At 42.1% G+C, this 19,225-nt stretch overlaps 3 protein-coding genes across 3 annotated transcripts; 1 reads left to right on the top strand and 2 right to left on the bottom strand.

Annotated features, from left to right (window-relative positions):
* The first annotated feature begins 12 nt into the window (after nucleotides 1-12).
* On the top strand, nucleotides 13-1,854 carry fancf (FA complementation group F). The gene is made up of 2 exons (XM_035907089.2): nucleotides 13-54; nucleotides 308-1,854. The coding sequence occupies exon 2, from the start codon at nucleotides 360-362 to the stop codon at nucleotides 1,389-1,391; it is 1,032 nt and encodes a 343-aa protein (XP_035762982.1). The 5' UTR covers nucleotides 13-54; nucleotides 308-359; the 3' UTR covers nucleotides 1,392-1,854.
* Nucleotides 1,855-7,037: 5,183 nt separating this feature from the next.
* slc17a6a (solute carrier family 17 member 6a) lies at nucleotides 7,038-17,366 on the bottom strand. The gene is made up of 12 exons (XM_006789186.3): nucleotides 16,596-17,366; nucleotides 14,948-15,203; nucleotides 14,434-14,552; nucleotides 13,420-13,534; nucleotides 12,345-12,432; nucleotides 12,062-12,148; nucleotides 11,430-11,572; nucleotides 11,192-11,341; nucleotides 9,577-9,709; nucleotides 9,380-9,490; nucleotides 9,154-9,281; nucleotides 7,038-8,805 (listed from the first exon to the last, which is right to left on the bottom strand). Exons 1-12 carry the CDS (start codon nucleotides 16,679-16,681, stop codon nucleotides 8,476-8,478), a joined length of 1,746 nt encoding a protein of 581 aa, XP_006789249.1. The 5' UTR covers nucleotides 16,682-17,366; the 3' UTR covers nucleotides 7,038-8,475.
* Nucleotides 17,367-17,800: 434 nt separating this feature from the next.
* Nucleotides 17,801-18,907, bottom strand: LOC102784239 (succinate receptor 1-like). The gene has a single exon (XM_006789598.2). The coding sequence runs from the start codon at nucleotides 18,905-18,907 to the stop codon at nucleotides 17,801-17,803; it is 1,107 nt and encodes a 368-aa protein (XP_006789661.2).
* Nucleotides 18,908-19,225: the final 318 nt, after the last annotated feature.

The raw sequence follows: 19,225 nt of genomic DNA, 5'->3' as shown, positions 1-19,225 counted from the left end.
AACGAGCGGTATATTCAACCGGAAAATCAAGCAGTAGAAACCGGCAACAGATATGTGAGTTTCTTCAACTTCCTCCGTGCTGTCATATTCACATTTTATTGTAACGTCAGCTGTTATTGAAACCCACGTTACACAAGAGGAATTATTTATTGAAGTGCGGCACCGGAAGTCCTGTTTTGCCATGCTAGTATGTTGACTTCTTAGCTAACATGTAGCTAAACCGCTACATCTCTAATGCTATAGCAGTTTTTCAGCAGCATGGCGAAATTCAGATGATTCGGGTTCAGGCTGTAACCTTTCTCCTCAGTGGGTTTCCGAAGCCGGACTGAAGGCTGAACTCTGAATGCTGAGAGCGCCACATGGAGGCGGTGCTGAAAAACTTAGCTAGCACGGTGGAGATGCTGGCGGTGGCGGCGCAGAGCGATGTGGTGAATCACTGGGATAAACAAACTCTGTCCAGGGCGTTTCACTGGGCCCGGTACTGCGAGCACATCTTCTCCAGGTTCCATAATAACGCCGCTATTAGGAGGATCATGGAGAAACAGCTGCAGCTCACAAACCAAACTCTGCGAGATACCATCCCCGGATACACCGAAGTCTCCTTCTCGGACCTCCCCCGGTGCCAGCACTTGTTGCTCGTCAGGTTGTTGAACAACCCAGAACTTCCCAGTTCTCTCATGAAGATCCTCTTTGACACAACGCGTCCTGTCAAGACGATGCACGAAGACTATGAGGACGTCACAGGTCTCTGCAGTCACATAGTTCAATGCAAATCAGTTTATAAGGTCCTGAGCCCCCTAGCTGATATGTCAGCCCTTGGTGCTGATGCTGAGGTGCAGGGGGAGATGCTGATGGAGAGGCTGGAGGCTCTGCTGAACCAAGGCAGTGAAACCTGCAGGGCAGAGCAATTTTTAGGCTCTGTCCTCCAGGGATGTGAAGGGGCATTGCAACAATTCTGTCTAGTCATCGCTGCAGCTCTGCTGACATCCAAAAACTGTACTGCACAAACTGCTGCACATGATTTTCTCTTAGACTGGTTGCAAAAGAAACACAGTCTGCTGCAGTACATGTGTTCTCTACTGTCTCCTACACTTTTGAAAGACCTGGCAAAAGAACATCAGAAACTCAGAGATGCATCTTGTAATGTACTGAAAAAGTGGGCCTCTGAAATGGAATACAGCTTAAGTGATGGCGAATGGGTTCTAACCAGCACGGGCCCCGGCGTGTCCTTCAAGAAACTTACTGAGCTCTTTCTGGCTTTATTCGATGCCAGTCCGTCTCTGAGGGGGGATGTAGAAAAAGAACTAAATGCTTTGAAGATTTCTGATGGAGACTTTGATGTCACAGGGCTGAGTGTGTGGGGAGACCTGCTGTCAGCTTTAAACATGTGACTGATGGTCTTGGAGCTTGAAAGATGATCAAATTGTGGCCAAATTCATTTTTATATCTTGATATTGTCTATGTTTTTCGGTATCAGAAAAAGAATATTTTAAACAGCTGACATCAGTTTTTTTTCTTAATGGTCACGTTGTTCTAACAATTGTAATGATATTTCTGTCAGTTTTGTTTAATTTTACCAAAGTGTGAGCATGACTGTGGGTTTATGAAATATTTAACATGTGAGAATTTAGGCTGGTGATGAGAAGAATTGTTCTAGCAGAGCAAAAAGTTTTAGGTTCTTCTTGAATGTTTTCCACCTTTGTTTACAGAAATGTGTGCTTCAGTACAATATTTGACTCATGTTGCACTTTTCCTCAGTTCATGTATCTAGACAAACGCATAACTGCTGATTACAGATGCAGTAGAAAGATATAATAAAAATGGTCACTGTGGTGGCTCCTCTCAGACTGAAAATTTGTTGCAATATAGTAATTCTTGTTGAAATGTAATTTTTTTTAATGAAATATTGTGATAATTAGAATATTTGTGATTACCTCACTGTTGGTGAAATTGGCCAGATTGCTTATTATATGAGATTTTAATCTAGAAAAGTGGAAAAAGAGGCAGGAGGAAGAACAGGGTGGGGCACATGATACAAGAACAATGGCAAATGAGATCCTGCTCTTGATGCTTCAGGAGTTAATCTCTATCTCTGGATTTATTGTTTTTAGTGTGTGTGTGTGTGTGTGTGTGTGTGTATTTTAGTCAGTCCAGTTGGCTGTTTGTTGAACTGTTGAACTTACTTGTTTGGACACATTATAGCTTTTGTGCTGCTTTGTAAACCGTGTCAGCACACGATCCAACTCACTTAAACTGAACGTACTTGTGAGACAGTAAACAGATGCAATGGGTCTTTGGAAGCTCAAGGTTTCATTCAGCCTCATAAATTTGATCCTAATACCAAGCCATTAGGAGCTGCGTTGTTTAAAATTATTCTGCAGCGGCTGATTTATGAGGACCTAAAAAGAAATTAAAGTTTAATTCCGCATTATGCAGATCTGTGGAGAGAGATGGGTTTGATAATAAGCTCGGGGCTATAAGGAAATAGCAATAAGCAAAGCCAGCAAAAGCGCTGTGCAACCACGTACCCTTTCCTAACTCTACACACCTCAAATGATTTTCACTTTCTTTCACACCATCTGTCAGTAAAAGCCTCCAGCAGTGCTTGATCTAAACCTATACATTTGGATTGGCTTAATTCCAGCCATGTGACCTGACTGCCAATTTACACATCTCAGACCTTGCCCATGTGTCTGAGCGCTTGTGCAGCGAGGGATCAATTAGTCAGATCAGGCATCTTCAATCAAACTCTGCACAATGGCTGGTGTGTGACATAACCCTGTCAGCGAATTAGAGCCCGGGCCACCGTGCGGAGGGAAACACCAACACAGCCACGGCTCATTTAACACACCGTGAAAGCAATTCTCGTAGAGACGGACGAGGGTCACTGAGTAAAGGGCAGCGCATACACAACCAGTGTATTTCCAGCCAGTGAAGAACATATGCCAACCAGCAACGACTGCAGAGATCTAACCTGCTCTTGTGTTATAAATGCATGCAGAAATAATTATGAATTCGTTGGGAGTGTGTTTAATTTACAAAATCTACAAAAATGCAGTTTCAGAGCACCATTCCACAAACTAACGAGAATCTTCCACATCTACTCTTTTAGCATGTAGCCATCGGGTGCTTCCACCCACAGAGTTATTTTCTTGTGTAGATTTTGTGGTTCTCACTCTGATTCACAGCCTTGCACGTTACTGGCAGGGTGAGAGAGCTGCCATGGTGATGATTCAGATGTGTTACCATCTGACTCCAATAAGCCTACAAGAAAAGCAGCATTTTTAGTACTATGCCTATGCCAATCTAATATTTAATAAAACCATGTTTTACCCGTTATTTATAACAGTCTAAATCATACCCACATGTCTGGAAACCAGTAAGAAGAAACTGCTTCTTTTGGCAGTCTGTAACACTATTTAGCTATTAAACATCCACCCATCCATCTATCTTCTGAACTGCTTATTTTATATTTGACCTCCAGCTGTTTGCAGCAACCTAGTAAGCCTTTATTAGAACAGACTGAGAGCCGAAGTCAGCCGCTTACATCCAGCTTATTTAATTTAAATGTGTCATGCGCTTTATTAATTCAAAAGGACAAATGAGAAAACTTATAATTTCATACATGTGTATGAGTTCTGTCTGTTATAAAGCACATGCTCTAAGCAAAGAGCTGGATGATTGTCTTATCCTTCCTTATTTTACATTCCATCCGTCCAGTGTCATGTTTGTTCTCCAGCAGCGTGAGGGTAACAAACTGCAGTGAGACGTGCTGAGAGCGACTGCTGTCCTGCAGCTCCTGGAGGGTCATGAAGGATAACATTCATTAAAACTCAGATCCAGCCACCATCTGGTGGTGTGAATAGGGAGTCCTCTGAGGGGGTGGGCGCAGGAGGGTAGAGCCCTCCCTCGGCACGTGCCTAAGCCGCTCCAGTCTGGCCCCTTTTGTGTTTTCAGCGATGGATCACAGAGGCAGGAGAAACCCCTCCGCACACCTGTGTCCCACTCAGAGGATGACAACGATCAGCGACCACCGTCAGCAGGCACGCTGCTTAAATGGGTTTGGTGAAGTGAAGCAGCGATTATCATCGTAACATCTTAAACTAAACATCTCTGAAGGTTGAACAATGAAAGTGGCAACAAATTTATTTCTTTGAGCGACATGATGGATTATATAAATAAAGAAAAATTATGTGCAGAAAAGCAAAGTGAAAATAAACCCTGCAAAATATTTTGTCTCATCACCTGCAAATTCTTCCACTCTCTTATTAAGATTTCTTCCAGAGCTGACGGTGCTTTGTCAAAACACGTCAAGTATCATATTGGATCTTATCTTCCTTTGTCTGCTTCTGATACTATATCAGCATGTATGAAGCTGTCAGTGTAATCTGATATGGAGGGGTGGGGGGTAGGGAAGTGGATGGACCTGTGATGGATTGCTTCAAATGTGACTGCACTTCCGTGGAAGGTGAAAAACAAAAGACAAATTAAATGTAGCAGTCTCCGTCTACTCCTCTCATCCTGGAAAATTCTCACCTTTGCATCCCCGTTTCTCTGACTCATTAGAGCAAATGCTATCAAATGTAATGCTAACGGATACAACTGGAAAGTACAGCAGAGATGATAGCACACCGTTGTAAAGCCGTTTTGCAGAGGGTTTCATTTAAAATCGTTTTTTTAACGTTTAGGAGTCATGGTGGAAACACACCAGTCTTTTTTTTGTGTGTGTATGTTCAAATTACATATGGTTTGTAGTGGGTGCAAAGTAGTGATATATAACATGTTATTTTGTGCAAATCCAATTTGAGCCAGCAAGATCTCCATTAATAAAGCAATTAACAAGCGAGAGGAAGGAGGTGTGTGGAAAAACCACTCGCCCCGGGGATGTGTATTGTCATGTCGGGGGGGTGTTGTAAAACAGTAATTACTCCAATCCTGCCTTGAAATTTAGGCCTTAATTAATACCTGATGTTTTGGGGTATGAGGAATGTGAATTATACGTGAGGACTAAAAAAATATTGAGAATGCAGTGTGGAAAAAGAAATTGTCTGAGCTGCAGACTAGACAGGGGAGGATGGAGCAGGAGGATAATTGCATGCAGGGAGAGTCCCACAGGAGGCGTGCAACCCCGTCATCAAACACTCATTGTGGCTGGGCCTCATCCCATTACAGTCTCCCAGGAGCCAAAGTGCACCTGCCCCACAGACTGACAACTACTCAATCCCCCTCCACTCACCCTCCGGATTACACAACCAGACGAACATCACAGTGACCGAGCCGGAGATGCTGCAGAAATATAAAGAGTCAGTGATGCAGGCAGGTGAAGGCTGACAGACTTTCCACCTGTGAAAGAAATGCTGAGAGAAGCTTTTTGCCCAATTACTGTGCATTCTAACGGGCACGTCACTGGTGTAACAGCCATGACGACTCCGGCTGGTTAGGCATGAGAAAACATGTTCCACGTGAGTGGTGACACAATTGTGTTTTCTGTCAAATTAACGTGCGCCAAGCAGGCGTGAGGGTTAATGGTTTCCCTCCTCGGCTGGGTGAATAATCAGGGGAGAAACTGAGATTTATTGTAATTGCTCCCCCTCCTGACAGTTGGGATGATTTAGACATGAAGCTGCTTCCTGTGATCCAACCATCAATTAAGGCAGTGAAAGGCTACTGTACTCTGAATGTCCATCACCAAAACCAGTGCTTGAGACAACCCTTCAGACGTCATGCCTTTCAAACGTTCCCTTCGGGTAAGAGGAGCGCTCCAAAGGTTTCACGTGCACGAGGCTGCAGAGGTTTTCCCAGGACATTTTCACCTTGTGCTGCAGTAACAGGACAATGGAAATTCAGACACTGCCATTCTTCAAGAAGCTGATCAGACTTCTGATGATGGAGTCAGTCATTCCTTTTATTTTGTGCTTTTCATAGTCTTATACACCAATAAGCTGGAGACGTACATGAATTATTTACCACAGTTATCAATATTGCTTGCTTTACTTAGCAAACAGTTAAAAGAAAAAATCTGTTACTGTTCAGTTTATCATAAGAGAAAGAGAAGATGAGTCAGTGTTTATATTTTTAAAAAGTTGGCTCTGTTGATCTTTAGAGCATTTTTCTTAGTACAAGTTGATTGCTCTAATCTCCTGTTGCTGCATTTTTTTCAGCAACTCTACACAGATTATCTCCATAGATATCAATATGTCACTTGTTCTAATGTAATTGTACATTTTTATTCCTTTATGTTTTTATGCTTTAATTTTCCCTACCAGAGCTACTTATTTTATTGAGTTTTATCAGGTAAATTTTGTGACAACAATGTAAATATTTTTCAACCTTAAAGCTGCAAACAGTGACTACGACTACTATTGCTCTGTATATTTCTTTTCAGGTTTCACAAGTGTTTTTTTTATTCTAACAAAAATGCATTAATAACTACAGAGGCGAATCATCAGTGCGTTCTCCTGTTTAAATCTTTTAAACAGGAGCATTTTTATCTTAAAATGCTAATGAATTCTAGAGCTAAACAATATTGATTCGTCTTGTGATTGGACATAATGAAGGAGCTGGGTCAATACCTTAATGTGCTACAGAGAACAGTGTTGAGCTCAAATGTGCAGAGAAGGAAATGGGTGTGTCTGAGACCGCACATTGCAAACATTAAAGTGTCATCACCTTTCCTTTCCTTTTTTTGTTTTGTCCTGATCTTTTTTCCTCTGAAACAGACCCAACCTGACTCCACATCAGCTTATTAAAATCAGAAGTCTCTGCAAAGACGTTAAATGGTGGTGGTGTGCATGGATGAAACAGTTTAGTAATGCTGTTTCTCTTGCCTCTTACCAATTACCAGGGTACAGGGTCCAGTGGTCTCCCCTAGACCCCAGAGACCTGTGCCATTGATTTACTAATGAGAAACTTGCAGAGAACAGGAGATGCTTGGCAGTGATTGGAGAATTGGTGGTTAACTGATTTGGCAGTCTGTCTCCAGTCAGTGAGGACTAATGTATCATCCCATTTACACACGAGATAAAAATGACAAAAAATTACCTTTTTGATTACTTTTTTTTTTTTTTTATAAAATGATATGAGTATTTTTTTATAACACCTTTTGACATCAACATACCTCTTCATTAAACACAATATTAGAAGCCATAAAATCACATTTATCTGTTTACATAATCTTTAGGCACAAAGCCTTAATAGCATCTTTTGGTCATCATAAACATTCTTAAATATTCATATATTTTAAACATCCTTGCAGATTTTTCATACAGCAAAATGAATCAACGTGTTTAAACAGCAAATAAAGTCAGGTGGAAGAGCCATCTATTAATCCATGTGGTCCACTCATATGCGACGATATCAATGTGTCAATAAAGTACTTTTTGGTGACAATGACAATAACCAAGGGACACCAGGGGATCACAAAACGTGGTTGTTCATACACAGCAGTGCATTCCTCCTGCGTCATGAGCACTAAAGCTGGGGTCTCCAGACACTAATTGTAATTTGTTAAAACACACACCTTAATGTTGATCATCACATGACTCCAAAAACAATTACAGTTAAGATACAGCAAGTCAGTGTCACGTTACAAAACAGAATGTAATGGGTGGCAGCTGGTACACAGAATTTATTGCAGTGCACACCGAACATCAATAGTCAATGTTTTCTGAGCAGCAGTTGCCTTCACAACTTTTTTGATTTGTCTCACGTCACGACCGGAACCTGATTACGAAAATTCATCTCATTATTTATAATGGCGGGAGACGCTTGAATCTAAGAACAAAGCAGTAGGCTGAATGAGGACTATCGGTGGCTGTGAGGCGGCCGCGTCTGAAACATTGATCTGAGCAAAAGTCATGCAACAAACACACACTAAAACTCTACGGTTCAACTTCACTCACGCTATTTTTGTCTTATATTGTGTTACAGGCCTCACTCGAGAAGAAGAAGACCTTTTTTGCAAGCAGACGTCTCCCTGAAGAGGTACTGTCCATGAAAAATATGGCCTTTTATATTAATGTTCACACAGATCAACGACCCAAAATTCACAATAGTCTCACAGAAACAGTATGCAGGTATATACAGTACATAAAACATATTTGAGAAACAGAATCTTGTTTTTAGAATACTTTCATAGTTTCAGTGCAATCAGAGTAGTATTTCAGAGAAGGACCCTACATGATGGTCGACTGCAGTTTCGTCTGGCTTGTCTTGTTCAAGTAGATTGATGAGCTTTGGGTCCTAAATAGTACGACTGCTGTCTGTATAGTGAAGCCCTACTGTAGGTACATGTGATGAGAAACATGAGGCTCTAATGAGGATTGTTCTGCATTGCAATTAACTACTTCTTTACAGTGGCTTTTGAATCTTCTTTTACTTTAACATACAGAATGGATTTAAACATCTAATATAATGCTTGTGCAACTGGCGATGATGAGTCTGTTTTCGTGGGCAGACTCACCACAACTGTCTGGTTTAAGAGTAGCCGCGCTGGGTGTACATCTTTCCCGCTGGCTCCTGTACGTATTCCTCCGTTTTATCCCAGTCCTGCACCCAGCCTCCGTTCAGCTGCCCCGTGGCCCCGTAGCTTTTAGCCGGACCTCCCATCGCACCGTATCCCTGGGTGATGTCGCCCGTCTCCTCTGCCAGCTCGTCCTCATCTATAAAACCGCACTTCTCTTCGCTGGTTTCTTCAGGGTCAGCCCATGGCTGTTTCTCCCCCGATGCGAAGAGCCCGTAAAATATCACGCCTCCGTAATGCACGAGAGAAGCAATGAGGAAGACATACTGCCACTCTTCACGAGTCTGGGAAATGGACAAAGGTTGGAGCCAGGCTGAGTCCCTTTGTAAAGTTTTAGGTTATAACATAGAACAGATATGCTCTTCTAACTTGCTCAGATTAGGCAGAACAAATGCGCCACAACTGCACCAGTGGTTTGCATTTAAGTAAATAAAAATATGAGGGTAAGGATCAGGCACAGAGGGGATTGGTCATATTTTGGGCAAAATAAGAGGGTTTGCTACAGGAAGGAAAGCTCTGTGATCCAGGTTTAAATGATTACACTATTAAACAGTAGACTAGGATCAGGAGATGGCTGTGGGTTTTAAAAACTCAAACAAAAATATGTTTGTTGTTGCCTGATTACGACTCACCTTGTTTTTTGTCATTGCTCCCACTATAAGAGGGCAGACCATCCCTGACAGTGTTCCCACGCCATTGGAAATGCCCATGAGGATGCTGGCATAGCGAGGGGCGATGTCTAGATGGTTCACGTTGAAACCTGCAACCGAACGAAACAAGGAGACTTCCTGAGTCTGCTGCTGATTCACATTGATGTGGGATCAAATATGAACAATACATAATTGTTTTAGGACTCACCTGATATTGCAAAACCGCTAAATCCCACCGCCAGAACTAAGAAAGAGATGGCCACCCCCTTACTGTGGGAATAACCAACCACTAGTAAAAGAGTAGCCTCCATGCCAAAGCCTGAAAACAGCAGGAAAACAGTTAAGTCATAAACTGATGAGGAGTACTTTAAAGAACTGACAAAAATCTCATGATTAAGGCCTCACCTCCACAGTTCATGATTTTGCGGACCGTAGTGGTGGACATGATGTTGTGGGTTCGCAGGTAGTCTGCTAGCTGACCTCCTAAAGGCACGATGATGGTCATGACCAAGTGAGGGAGAGCTGACAGGATTCCAACCTGGGAAAGCATCAAATACTTTTCTGAAGCAGCTCCAACAGCAGCAGAGCAGCTGTCACAACAAGAAGGGGATTCTCTCAGTCTCAGAGCAAATCTCAGCCTCTGCTTTAACCTCTTGGCTCCTCTATCACATGTCAGCAATAATTCACCACAGTAATAACAGAAACTCATCCTCAGCCTGAATTGCATCTGTCAGAGTAGCCTGAGTGATGCTTTACACTCTCGCTGGAGCTCAGAGGACTGGGGTGATTTGAGACTGGCTGCTTTCTTTTTACATGTATGACACATGAGGACAGGTAAAAACAGCAAATCACAGCATTTTCTAAAGCAAGTTGTCCCAAAATTGCAAATTTAAATATCCATTAAGCTTCAAAATTATTGCTTAATGTTCTATATGTTCTTTTTTTAAATATAAAAACAAAATATTTTTTGTTTTATATTGTTCTTTTTTTAAATCCATGGTTATACATTTAAAATTAGGCAATTATTTCCATTGAGGTTGAGCAAATGTAATAATGGTTCAACAGAAACAAACTTTCTTCATTTATTACTTTTTAAAATGATATCGTTTAGCCTGCTGCATTGTATTAGCAGCTAAACGTACAATTATACACTTAAGTCTTCCATTCCAGCCTAATTCAACCCTGGGGTGACAATTATTAATACAATCTATAATGCAACTAGTACTTAAAAGAAACCAGGAACAAATGTTGCACCTTGAGGCAACTTTTGTTGTGATTTGGTGCTATATAAATAAAACCGCATGGCTTTAATTACATTTATGCCATTTAGACCCAAACTTTCTTCCTAGGATGCTTCTTTTAAGTTATTATTTACTTAGCTGCCAAAGGGAGTCGTTAGCGGCTGAAATCTAATCAAAGAGGTTGATGTGCCTAGTAGGGTATAATAAGTTTTAAGTACTTTATGGCTGCTTTAAACACCTTTGCCCATCTGTGACTAAAAACTATAATGAGAGTGAACTAAAATAGTAAAAGCTGTGGGTGAAATTTTAAGCTTTTCACCCACAGCTTTGTGGGTGAAAAGCTAAAGGAAGCCAAAAATTCTCTGTAGGTTTCTAAATTCAAACAACATTGTTGTTATTGTCACCCTGTTTTAATATTTTCATCCAGTTATGTTACTCTAACAAATTTCAGTTAGGGCCAATTTGGTATGTTTATCCCAGTGGTTCTGAAATCATGGGTTGAGCCCCACTGGTGAGGCATAGGGTCACTGCAGTGGCTGCGTGGTGAACCATCTTTTTGGTTTCCAGAGTTGGGATACCTTTGTTCAGCTAGAAAATGAAAACATTTAGTCTTTAAGAATAAATACATGACAGTAAACGGCTGGCATAACAACAAAATGGACCTGTTATGCCTTTTTTAGAAGCAATTATAGCATCGTGTTATTTGGAAATTTGATGGTGAGATCAGATGAGACATTTTAGGCCTAATAATAGACTTTATAAAGCATAAATTTACTCACCTTGCTGATCTCAAAGCCAAAAACTTCTTCAAAGTATGCAGGCTGACTGATGAGAAGCAGATAAAAGGTCCAGCTTCTGCAGAAGTTGGCCACAATGATTGCATAGACAGGCATAGAAGAGAAGAATTTCCTCCAGGGAGTCTTGAATTTCTGTTGAAGCAACGTGACAAATGCTAAATCAGCCTGAGCAGTGTTTGGTGTGGCATCAGAAATCAGAAGATACAGACTGAGCACCCACCTCCATCGCGCCCATGAGCTGGGCACTTTCGCCAATGCTCTCCTCGATGTAACGGCGCTCCTCCTCGGTGATTGTTGGATGTTCTGCCGGGCTTTCATAGGACACCAAAATCCAGAACATGTACCAAAATATCCCAAAGGATCCTGAACAAATCAAACACATCAGTCATTAAAAAACTTCTGATGATACAGATCCACAGAACGTAAAATTCAAGCGGAGATTTAGCTGCTGTCAAAATCAGAATACAAAAGTCTGAAGTTTGGTTAATTCTGTAAAAATAATGGAAAACAAACATATACACTATCTGATTTAATGGGTTAGTCATAATAATGCTTGGGCTTATTTCAGAAGTTTAGAGAGTATATATTAGTTAGATAGATGCGTGCATAGACAGACATGGGAGAGGCTGTGAACTGACTCACCGGTGTCAGTTATATAACATTGACTTTGTAGACTTTGCTAACTTTATCTAATAAGCCCACATGAGACTGTAGCAGCACAAGAAAAATGCACAGAATTGAACTGTATGTCATTTATGGCTAAGAAAAAACACAAATGTTACATTATTTCTACCTTTACATGGAACAGAGTGTCCTTTTAAGGTGAAGTCAGTCAGATAAAGCAGTACTTACCATACACATAGAAGACAGAGGACCATCCAGTATACTGGACCAGGATCCCAGCCAGAGGCATGGCGATCACTGCGCCGGCGTATGATCCTGAAGAGGACAAATTGTCATGACTGAGCAGAAAGCGATCTGTGTTTGTGTTTAGTTACAAAGGTGTTCACTTCTTGTTTGCACACCTTTTAGGCACGGTGGTATGTAACCCTAAACCTGCACTCAAGTGTATAAAGTAACGTGATGATGCATGATAATAATGAGCCAATCTTGCTTTTGTGTGTCTGTTTTATACCACAAAACGAGATGGTTGCCAGACGACTTCTTTCCAGCGGCGGAGCCCATTTACTCCAGATCCCGTGGCAGGCCGGGTAAGTCACTCCCTGTATGGTGAATGAAAAACACAACATTACAGCAACAGTAAGCTCAGACAGCGATTGTTTCCCACCAGCTTTAACATACTTGTTTTGACAGCGTAAAAGCACAACATGCTTAATTTGCTAATTTCATCAACACTGTAGCTGTTTTTACACTTAAGGAAAATATATTCTGCTTGATTGACGCTGTCTCTTCTTTTTTGCCAGAGACTTACAAGTCAAATTGCAGTTAATAACAAACAAACTGACATGCATTGTAGCTGATCTTTCTAATAGAGACTAATGGCTTAGGTGTGAGTCAGTGCAAATTCAAGCTGACTGCCCACTTCATGAAAGAAAAAAAAAAGAAGCCCTGGATTGTTCCCATTAAATCTTCATTACACACTAAGTGGCATACAATCAACTATTGATAGACACAAATTGCTGAGGCTTGCAGTGGGAGACACCCTGAAATGCTAATGTTTAATTTGTAGTAATAAGCCATGGCGCTGAACGCAGGCAGCTCCCTCTCTGAATGGTCATGAGCAGCAACTGAAACTACAGTTTGGAGCTAAACAAAACAACAAAAGAAGATGACCTTCAAACTAATAATAGCGTCTCTCCCTCTAAAATCATTCCCCTTCTTGAGCTGCGGGAGCCGCCCGCATCAAGTGGTTTTTATCTCTTTTGTTCATTGTGTTTCTATGTGAACATGGAGCTCTCTAAGCCAGGCAAGCCAGTACACATAAGCCCTGCTATTCAGGGTTTTACTTTGTTTGATGATTGTGTACTAATATGTGTACAGTATAATGAATAGAGCTTCTTTTTTTTTCAGCAGAAATCCAAATAGAGAGCAGCAGGCTTGAATAGAAACAGAAGATTGCTGTAAAACCTGGCTGAAAACAGAATGTCAGGACAATTTCATTAGGAAGGGGTCAAACTCAGCTCCTGGTTTGATAATGAGGCATCATCCTTGAGTGTTTTAAAGGTCAAAACCAAATTGTGCATCAGTACCTCCACCAACCCTTGTAATATCCTCACAAAGATGACACATCCGTAGTGGACCCGAGCGGCAGAGGGAATGAACATGTTCAGGGTAGATGTCAGCACGATGGCAGCACCAAAAACTCTGGATAAACAGCATTACAAGATTATTTGTCAAATTTGTATCAAAATGAAATCTGTATGTGACTCAAGGAAAAGAAAAGCGGGGTCTGCATCTTTGTGATCAACTGCACATATCAGTAAACAGTAGACTGAATCCTATATTTTAAATTTTTACAATATAGTGGAAGAATAAACACTCATAATCAAGACAAACCTGTCCTAATTGGGTGCCACACACACAAGCGCGCACACAACAGGCTGTTATTTGGTTTCCAGGGGAGTGAGGACAGGAGGTGTTTGCAGCAGAAGGCGTCAGGGGGCTCAGCTGACTTGGTATGATGAAGCTCTTCAAAGATTCATTTAGATTCAGTTTTAACAATCCTGTAATGTTAATGTAATAAGGACCCATGCTGCGAGCTTAGCGCACTTTATTTTTCCTTGCATCTCCTTCTTTCTGCAGTATCTGTCTACACTGCGCTCTAATATTGATCGACAGTTTAACTGTTAGTTTTTTTTAAAGAATGATCGTTTTGTATATTTATCTATATTTCCAGTCAGCTGCTAATGAAATAATAAGGAATAGAAGTGGGACGCGGTGGTTGAAATCACGCTACAATATTTGCTTAGAAGCACTTCGCACACATGGCTTTGGCCGGTGTGGTTGCCATGCCTCTGAACATAAAGGATTAGACACGGTGGTCCCGTGGGAGCTCATTAACATGAGGAGGCACGCCTGGCGGGCATCAGCCAAATCCCCAGTTTATCTGCAGGTTTCTCCAAACCTACTGGTTTGCCAACAAGTCTGCACACTAAATTATACCTTTTTTTGTTCGTAGATACAATGGGAAATCAGTAGGAAACCGATATTTCCTAAATACAATCTCCTCAAAGACCTAACTCAAAAAATGTGTATAGTTTTACCTGTTTGCAGCCAGCCTGGAGGAGATGTACCCTCCTGGAATCTGAGTAACTATGTAGCCCCAAAAGAAGGAACCGTGAATCATCCCCACAGTCTCCGGGTCCCAGTTGAATTTCGCTTTCTTTCAGGCACATAAAAATAAAAATAAAATTACGTCTCTTTTAATTCGCTGTAGTTTGTATCGCAGTGAAATCACTTTTTCGTTTTTTCCCCTAAGTGGTAAGTGTTACAGGAGAGAAATATCTGCAGAAAGATGCATATAAAATGTATTGCTTCGCAGTGAAATTGACCTCTGTGATGATCTAAGTTGATTAAAAAAAAATCACAATTTCCAATACATTTACAACAAAAAAGCGCAAATTACTCATTTTGCTATTTACTCTGTTAACACATGAAAGGCACTTGAAAGGGACCAGACTCAGTTCTATCTCACCACCTATCATACATAAGAGGGTGGGGTAGAGTGGGGTGTAGGATGGGGTTCCTGGTGAATGAAGAGGCGGGGTTTACAGGCACCTCTTTGATGATTATCTTGCCGTTTTGGTGGATTGTGCTGTTATTGACCATGCTGACGATGGCCACACCCAAGTTACACCGGATCCCGAAGGAAATGCAGAAGCCGAGCCCGCTCAGCATAGCGATGATGTATCTGCGCGGCAGCCCGAAGCACGTGCAGTCACACAGGGGCGTCTTCCGCTCCTCGTCCGCTCGCGGTCTCCCATCCTCCGTCAGCTCGATCGCTTCACCTGTTTGCTGCCGCTTTTCGAGTCTCCTGCATTTCGATTATATAATACTCATTTTTTTTAGGTGATTCATATGTTCAAAGCCGGCGTGAATGGATGATAACAAAGTACCAGCCAGATACTGTGTTTAAAGAAAGAAAACAGTATTTTTTTAAAAAAAAATATATATATAGATTTTTTAATGAATTTTTAAGACAGATCAGCAGAAATTATTCCCCTGGAAATACCCAACACTGCTTCTTCGCGTTTATGAATGAGGATTTCATTTCAACTCCAGGCCCTGTCAGTGACTCTAATTTATTCTTTAATCTGACACAGGCCTCCAAACGCCTGCACACTCTTCATGAGGGGGAAAATATCCTGTTATAATTTTTTTTGACTTGTTGAAAGGAAAGGATGAATGGAATCGAGGAGAAAAAGATGACCTTCATACCGCATTGCAGTATTATCTGCATCAGCGCTGTTTGCAGTTAAACTTCGCCCTATATATGTTTTTTTAATTAAATATTTAATTAGCTGCCATAAATCCGGTGTAGGAATTTCGCTTCGGCTCCAATTCGGGAATTTTCACCGAAATTTAAGGTGCATTTAAAAACCCTGACATGCGAAGGCCTCATCCGGTGAAATGACTGGCCTAGCTACAGCTTAAATCAAACAGATTTGAGTCACGTTTTTTTTTCTGTGCTACAGCTTCTAAAAATCATTTTTGGCTCAGCAAATAAACGAATAAGGCTCAAAAGGGTTCCAAACATATGCAGACCCAGATTAAAACCTTCGTATTTCTTTTGGAATATTTGTCGAAGATTTGTTTTTGCTGCCATAATATAATTTATGTGCATTCCCAATGAGAATTAAAAAGAAAAAAATAAATAAATAATAATTCGCTTCTATTCCACCACATCCTGCTTCCCTGCTCCAAATCTAAACGGGTGTTGTTTCCTTTGTAGTCAGCCATCAGTTTCACCCGAGCCACGTTTAATGCAGCTCTTCGTGGCCGTTAAAGAATATAGGAAGTCAGTTGATATGAAGTTCATCTATCTTGAAGTAATACAGATGAATACGTGAGGTAATAGATATCCTCCGACCTTGTGTCACGACTCGTTCTGTTTCATTAATTATTAAAAACACCCACAGCTGCTGGTGGAGAGGGACCGTCCTCCAGGGAAATATCTGATCCTTAAATATTCGGGCCACACGACTCTGCTCTCAGCACCCTGTTCGTGATTCATCTCATAAAGATGAGATTTACCTTTTTTCTTAAAAAAAAAAAAAAAATAATAATTGTAATGCAGTAATAAGCACATTCAAAGCCAGTGCACGTTTTCTTTGTCTGTGTCATCTAATCATTTGGACGTATTTTCTATTTTAATTGATCCTTCCAAAACTAATTCTGCGATTAAAAGAGATGTACAATTTCTTACCTGTACAGAGCCCCGAGGGCCTTTCCTGCCATTTGTTTCATCCCCTCTTTACTGGTGGGGAGAGCTTTCTCCTTTCCTGGCTCCATATCCAAATTATCTTCTGAAAACAATTTCTACAATACTATAACAAATATAAGTGCAGCATTAAAAAGCATATTGTTAAGATATTAATCCAGAAATAAGGCGCCTATTTCTCTTCAGCGAAAAGCATGTGTCCAGTAGAAACAAATTAAAAAAATAAAATAGATGCGCCAGAAAAAAATGGAGAAAGACGAGAGAGGCGTTCAGTCTGAAAGGGTTGCTTTCACAGTCACAAAACAGCAGTCAAATAAGTCCGCTTTTGCCTTGCGCAATGTTAATCCGTGCAGTGCCATCTTAAGATCCAGCCCGCGATAAGAAAAAGGCACCACCGAAGATCACAACTTGGATTTTTTTCCCCCTCCGTTTTTATTGTTCTATTATTTGAGAAACTGAGGTGAGATTGTGGAGAGCTTGAGCCGGCGGAGATGATCGGAGCTCAGGTCTAACCTGAGGTGGGGGAATCTCCGGTGTGGGTGCAGCTGGAGGAGGTTTCAGCACCGCGGACAGCGCACAGCTCATCTACCTGTCAGCAGCTCCGCGCAATGCCCCTCCTCCCTCCGCTCCCACCGCTCGTCTCCTCTAATTCAATTACAACTTCAGATCTGTTAACAGCTACGGCTGTCAACTGCATAATCGTTCCCCACCCTTCCCTATTTTCTAATTCAGGAGAAGATGGTTTCAAGATGATTCCAGACAACTTATAAAAGGGCCAAGCTCTCGAGCACTGGGCTGGTCTTTGTCGGCTTAAATCTGAGGCTGAGATAGTTTGTGAAAAACAAAACAAAACAAAACATGCTGAAAGCCTTGCTTTTGCTAAAATCCAACAAAGATATCAGCTCACTATTTGCATTTTAATCCATTTGTTTATTTAAAAGATTTGCTATTCACGCACGCAGAACCAGAAGAAAGTACAGCACGCAGTCAACCACGCAGAGGCAGTGTTGTGTAAGAAGCAGAGCAACCTTCACAGATAACAGACAAGATAAAGGAGACCAGAAGCCATTGTTCTTTGCAGTGTATGTATCCGATATTGCCACTCAAGAAAGGGAGGGGAGGGCTCACAGCAGTTTGTGATCTCTGACACATTTACACAAAAAAAGAAAAACATTTAATCAAATTCCTCATTAAGGTCTAGGTGCAGGCAGAGCGCGCACAGGTGCAACACTGGACACCTCCTGCCTTTTCCTAAGGTTCATCTGGGTCCCTTTAGATGTTGCCTGCATGCGTGGACAACGTGGAAACATGGCAGCAATCGTGCCGTAAAACTCATTCCTAAACTGGCGTCCTGTAAGGCAGCTGAACAAGGGGTTAACGCAGGTAATGAGGCCGCAAATACACATCTCCAGGACGAAGGCCGTGTCTGCGGGTCGCCAGGAGGCGGGGCTGTCGGAGTAGATCGCCCGTATCACGACGGCAGCGTTGCGGCTCAGGTGATAGGGCAGGTAAAACGAGGAAAATATGACTAGCACTGCGCCCAGCAGCCGCCTGAGCCGCAGCTTCTTGTTAAGGTGATCGGGGTGGAGAGGTCGACGGCGAAGCTCTCTGATGCTGCGCAGGCCGCAGTAGCAGATGGCGAGCAGCGGGAAGAGGAAGCCGATAACGGAGCATATGAGGGAATAAGGGAGGCTCTCCCCTGTTTCACGTAGCAGTACGTACAGGGTGCACACGGTGCGGTTGCTTCCGGGGCAAGTCTGGATCATAGTCATCCGGGCAACAGGTATGCTTAGGAGCAACGTGGCCGTCCACACGGCCGCGCACAGCAGACAGGCCTTCCGCCGATCGAGCAGCACCAGAGAGCGCAGTGGGTGTACGATGGCCAGGTATCGGTCCACACTGATGCAGGTGACGAAGAAGATGCTGAGGTAGAAGTAGTTGTGGTAAAACATCCTCACAGCAATGCAGAGCGGCAGCCCCTGGTTCCAGTACATGTGGTTCAGATGGTAATGGATGAGGAAAGGCAAGGCCAGGAGCCAGGAGGTGTCAGCTAAGGTCAGGTTGAAGAGGAACACCGTGCTGCGGGTCCATCGCTGCAGCCGCAGGGCGAAAACCCACAAGGAGAGCAGGTTGAGGGGAAGCCCGAGAATAAGCACAGTCAGGAAGGATGCGGGCATAACGTAGAGCTCGACCACAGTTAAACCATGATGGGTGTCCAGATCACAAAGGTCTTCCTCTGGAGTCTGGATGACCACAAGCACAGTGTCCAGCTCATTGGCATTTAAATACATCATCATCTAAACCATCAATCAGATTTGTTTACTGGGCTCATATACAGAATCTAGGCTACACTAGAAGTATTCATCCTCATCGAACAACACGATAGTCATATAAGGCGTAATCACAGAGCTCAAAAATATTTCAGTTGATTCACAGTTTCATCTTTAATTGATACACATTTAAATTCACATTGAGTCTTTACAACCTACCTGAACCGAACTGTTCCCCATGTCTTTGTTACAGTAAGATCTGCACAGTGCCAAGTGAAACAACCCTGCCAACATATTTTGGTGTAAAACACACCCACCAATGCGAGCAAACACTGAATAGTTATC

This window comes from Neolamprologus brichardi, chromosome 7 (assembly GCF_056152115.1).
Source record: "Neolamprologus brichardi isolate AB-2024 chromosome 7, ASM5615211v1, whole genome shotgun sequence".
Classification (NCBI taxonomy): domain Eukaryota; kingdom Metazoa; phylum Chordata; class Actinopteri; order Cichliformes; family Cichlidae; genus Neolamprologus; species Neolamprologus brichardi.
The sequence above is the reverse complement of the archived record's forward strand: the minus strand, read 5'-3'. Positions and strand labels throughout refer to the sequence as shown.

What these genes read in the sequence shown, in the direction of transcription:
- fancf (XM_035907089.2), top strand. Translation starts at nt 360, where the DNA reads ATGGAGGCGGTGCTGAAAAACTTAGCTAGCACGGTGGAGATGCTGGCG.
- slc17a6a (XM_006789186.3), bottom strand. Translation starts at nt 16,681, where the DNA reads ATGGAGCCAGGAAAGGAGAAAGCTCTCCCCACCAGTAAAGAGGGGATG. An exon ending in TCCAGGCTGGCTGCAAACAG is followed by an intron (nt 13,535 to 14,433) that starts GTAAAACTATAC and finishes CTGTTTATCCAG; the next exon opens with AGTTTTTGGTGCTGCCATCG. An exon ending in TAGCGGTTTTGCAATATCAG is followed by an intron (nt 9,282 to 9,379) that starts GTGAGTCCTAAA and finishes GTTCGGTTGCAG; the next exon opens with GTTTCAACGTGAACCATCTA.
- LOC102784239 (XM_006789598.2), bottom strand. Translation starts at nt 18,907, where the DNA reads ATGATGATGTATTTAAATGCCAATGAGCTGGACACTGTGCTTGTGGTC.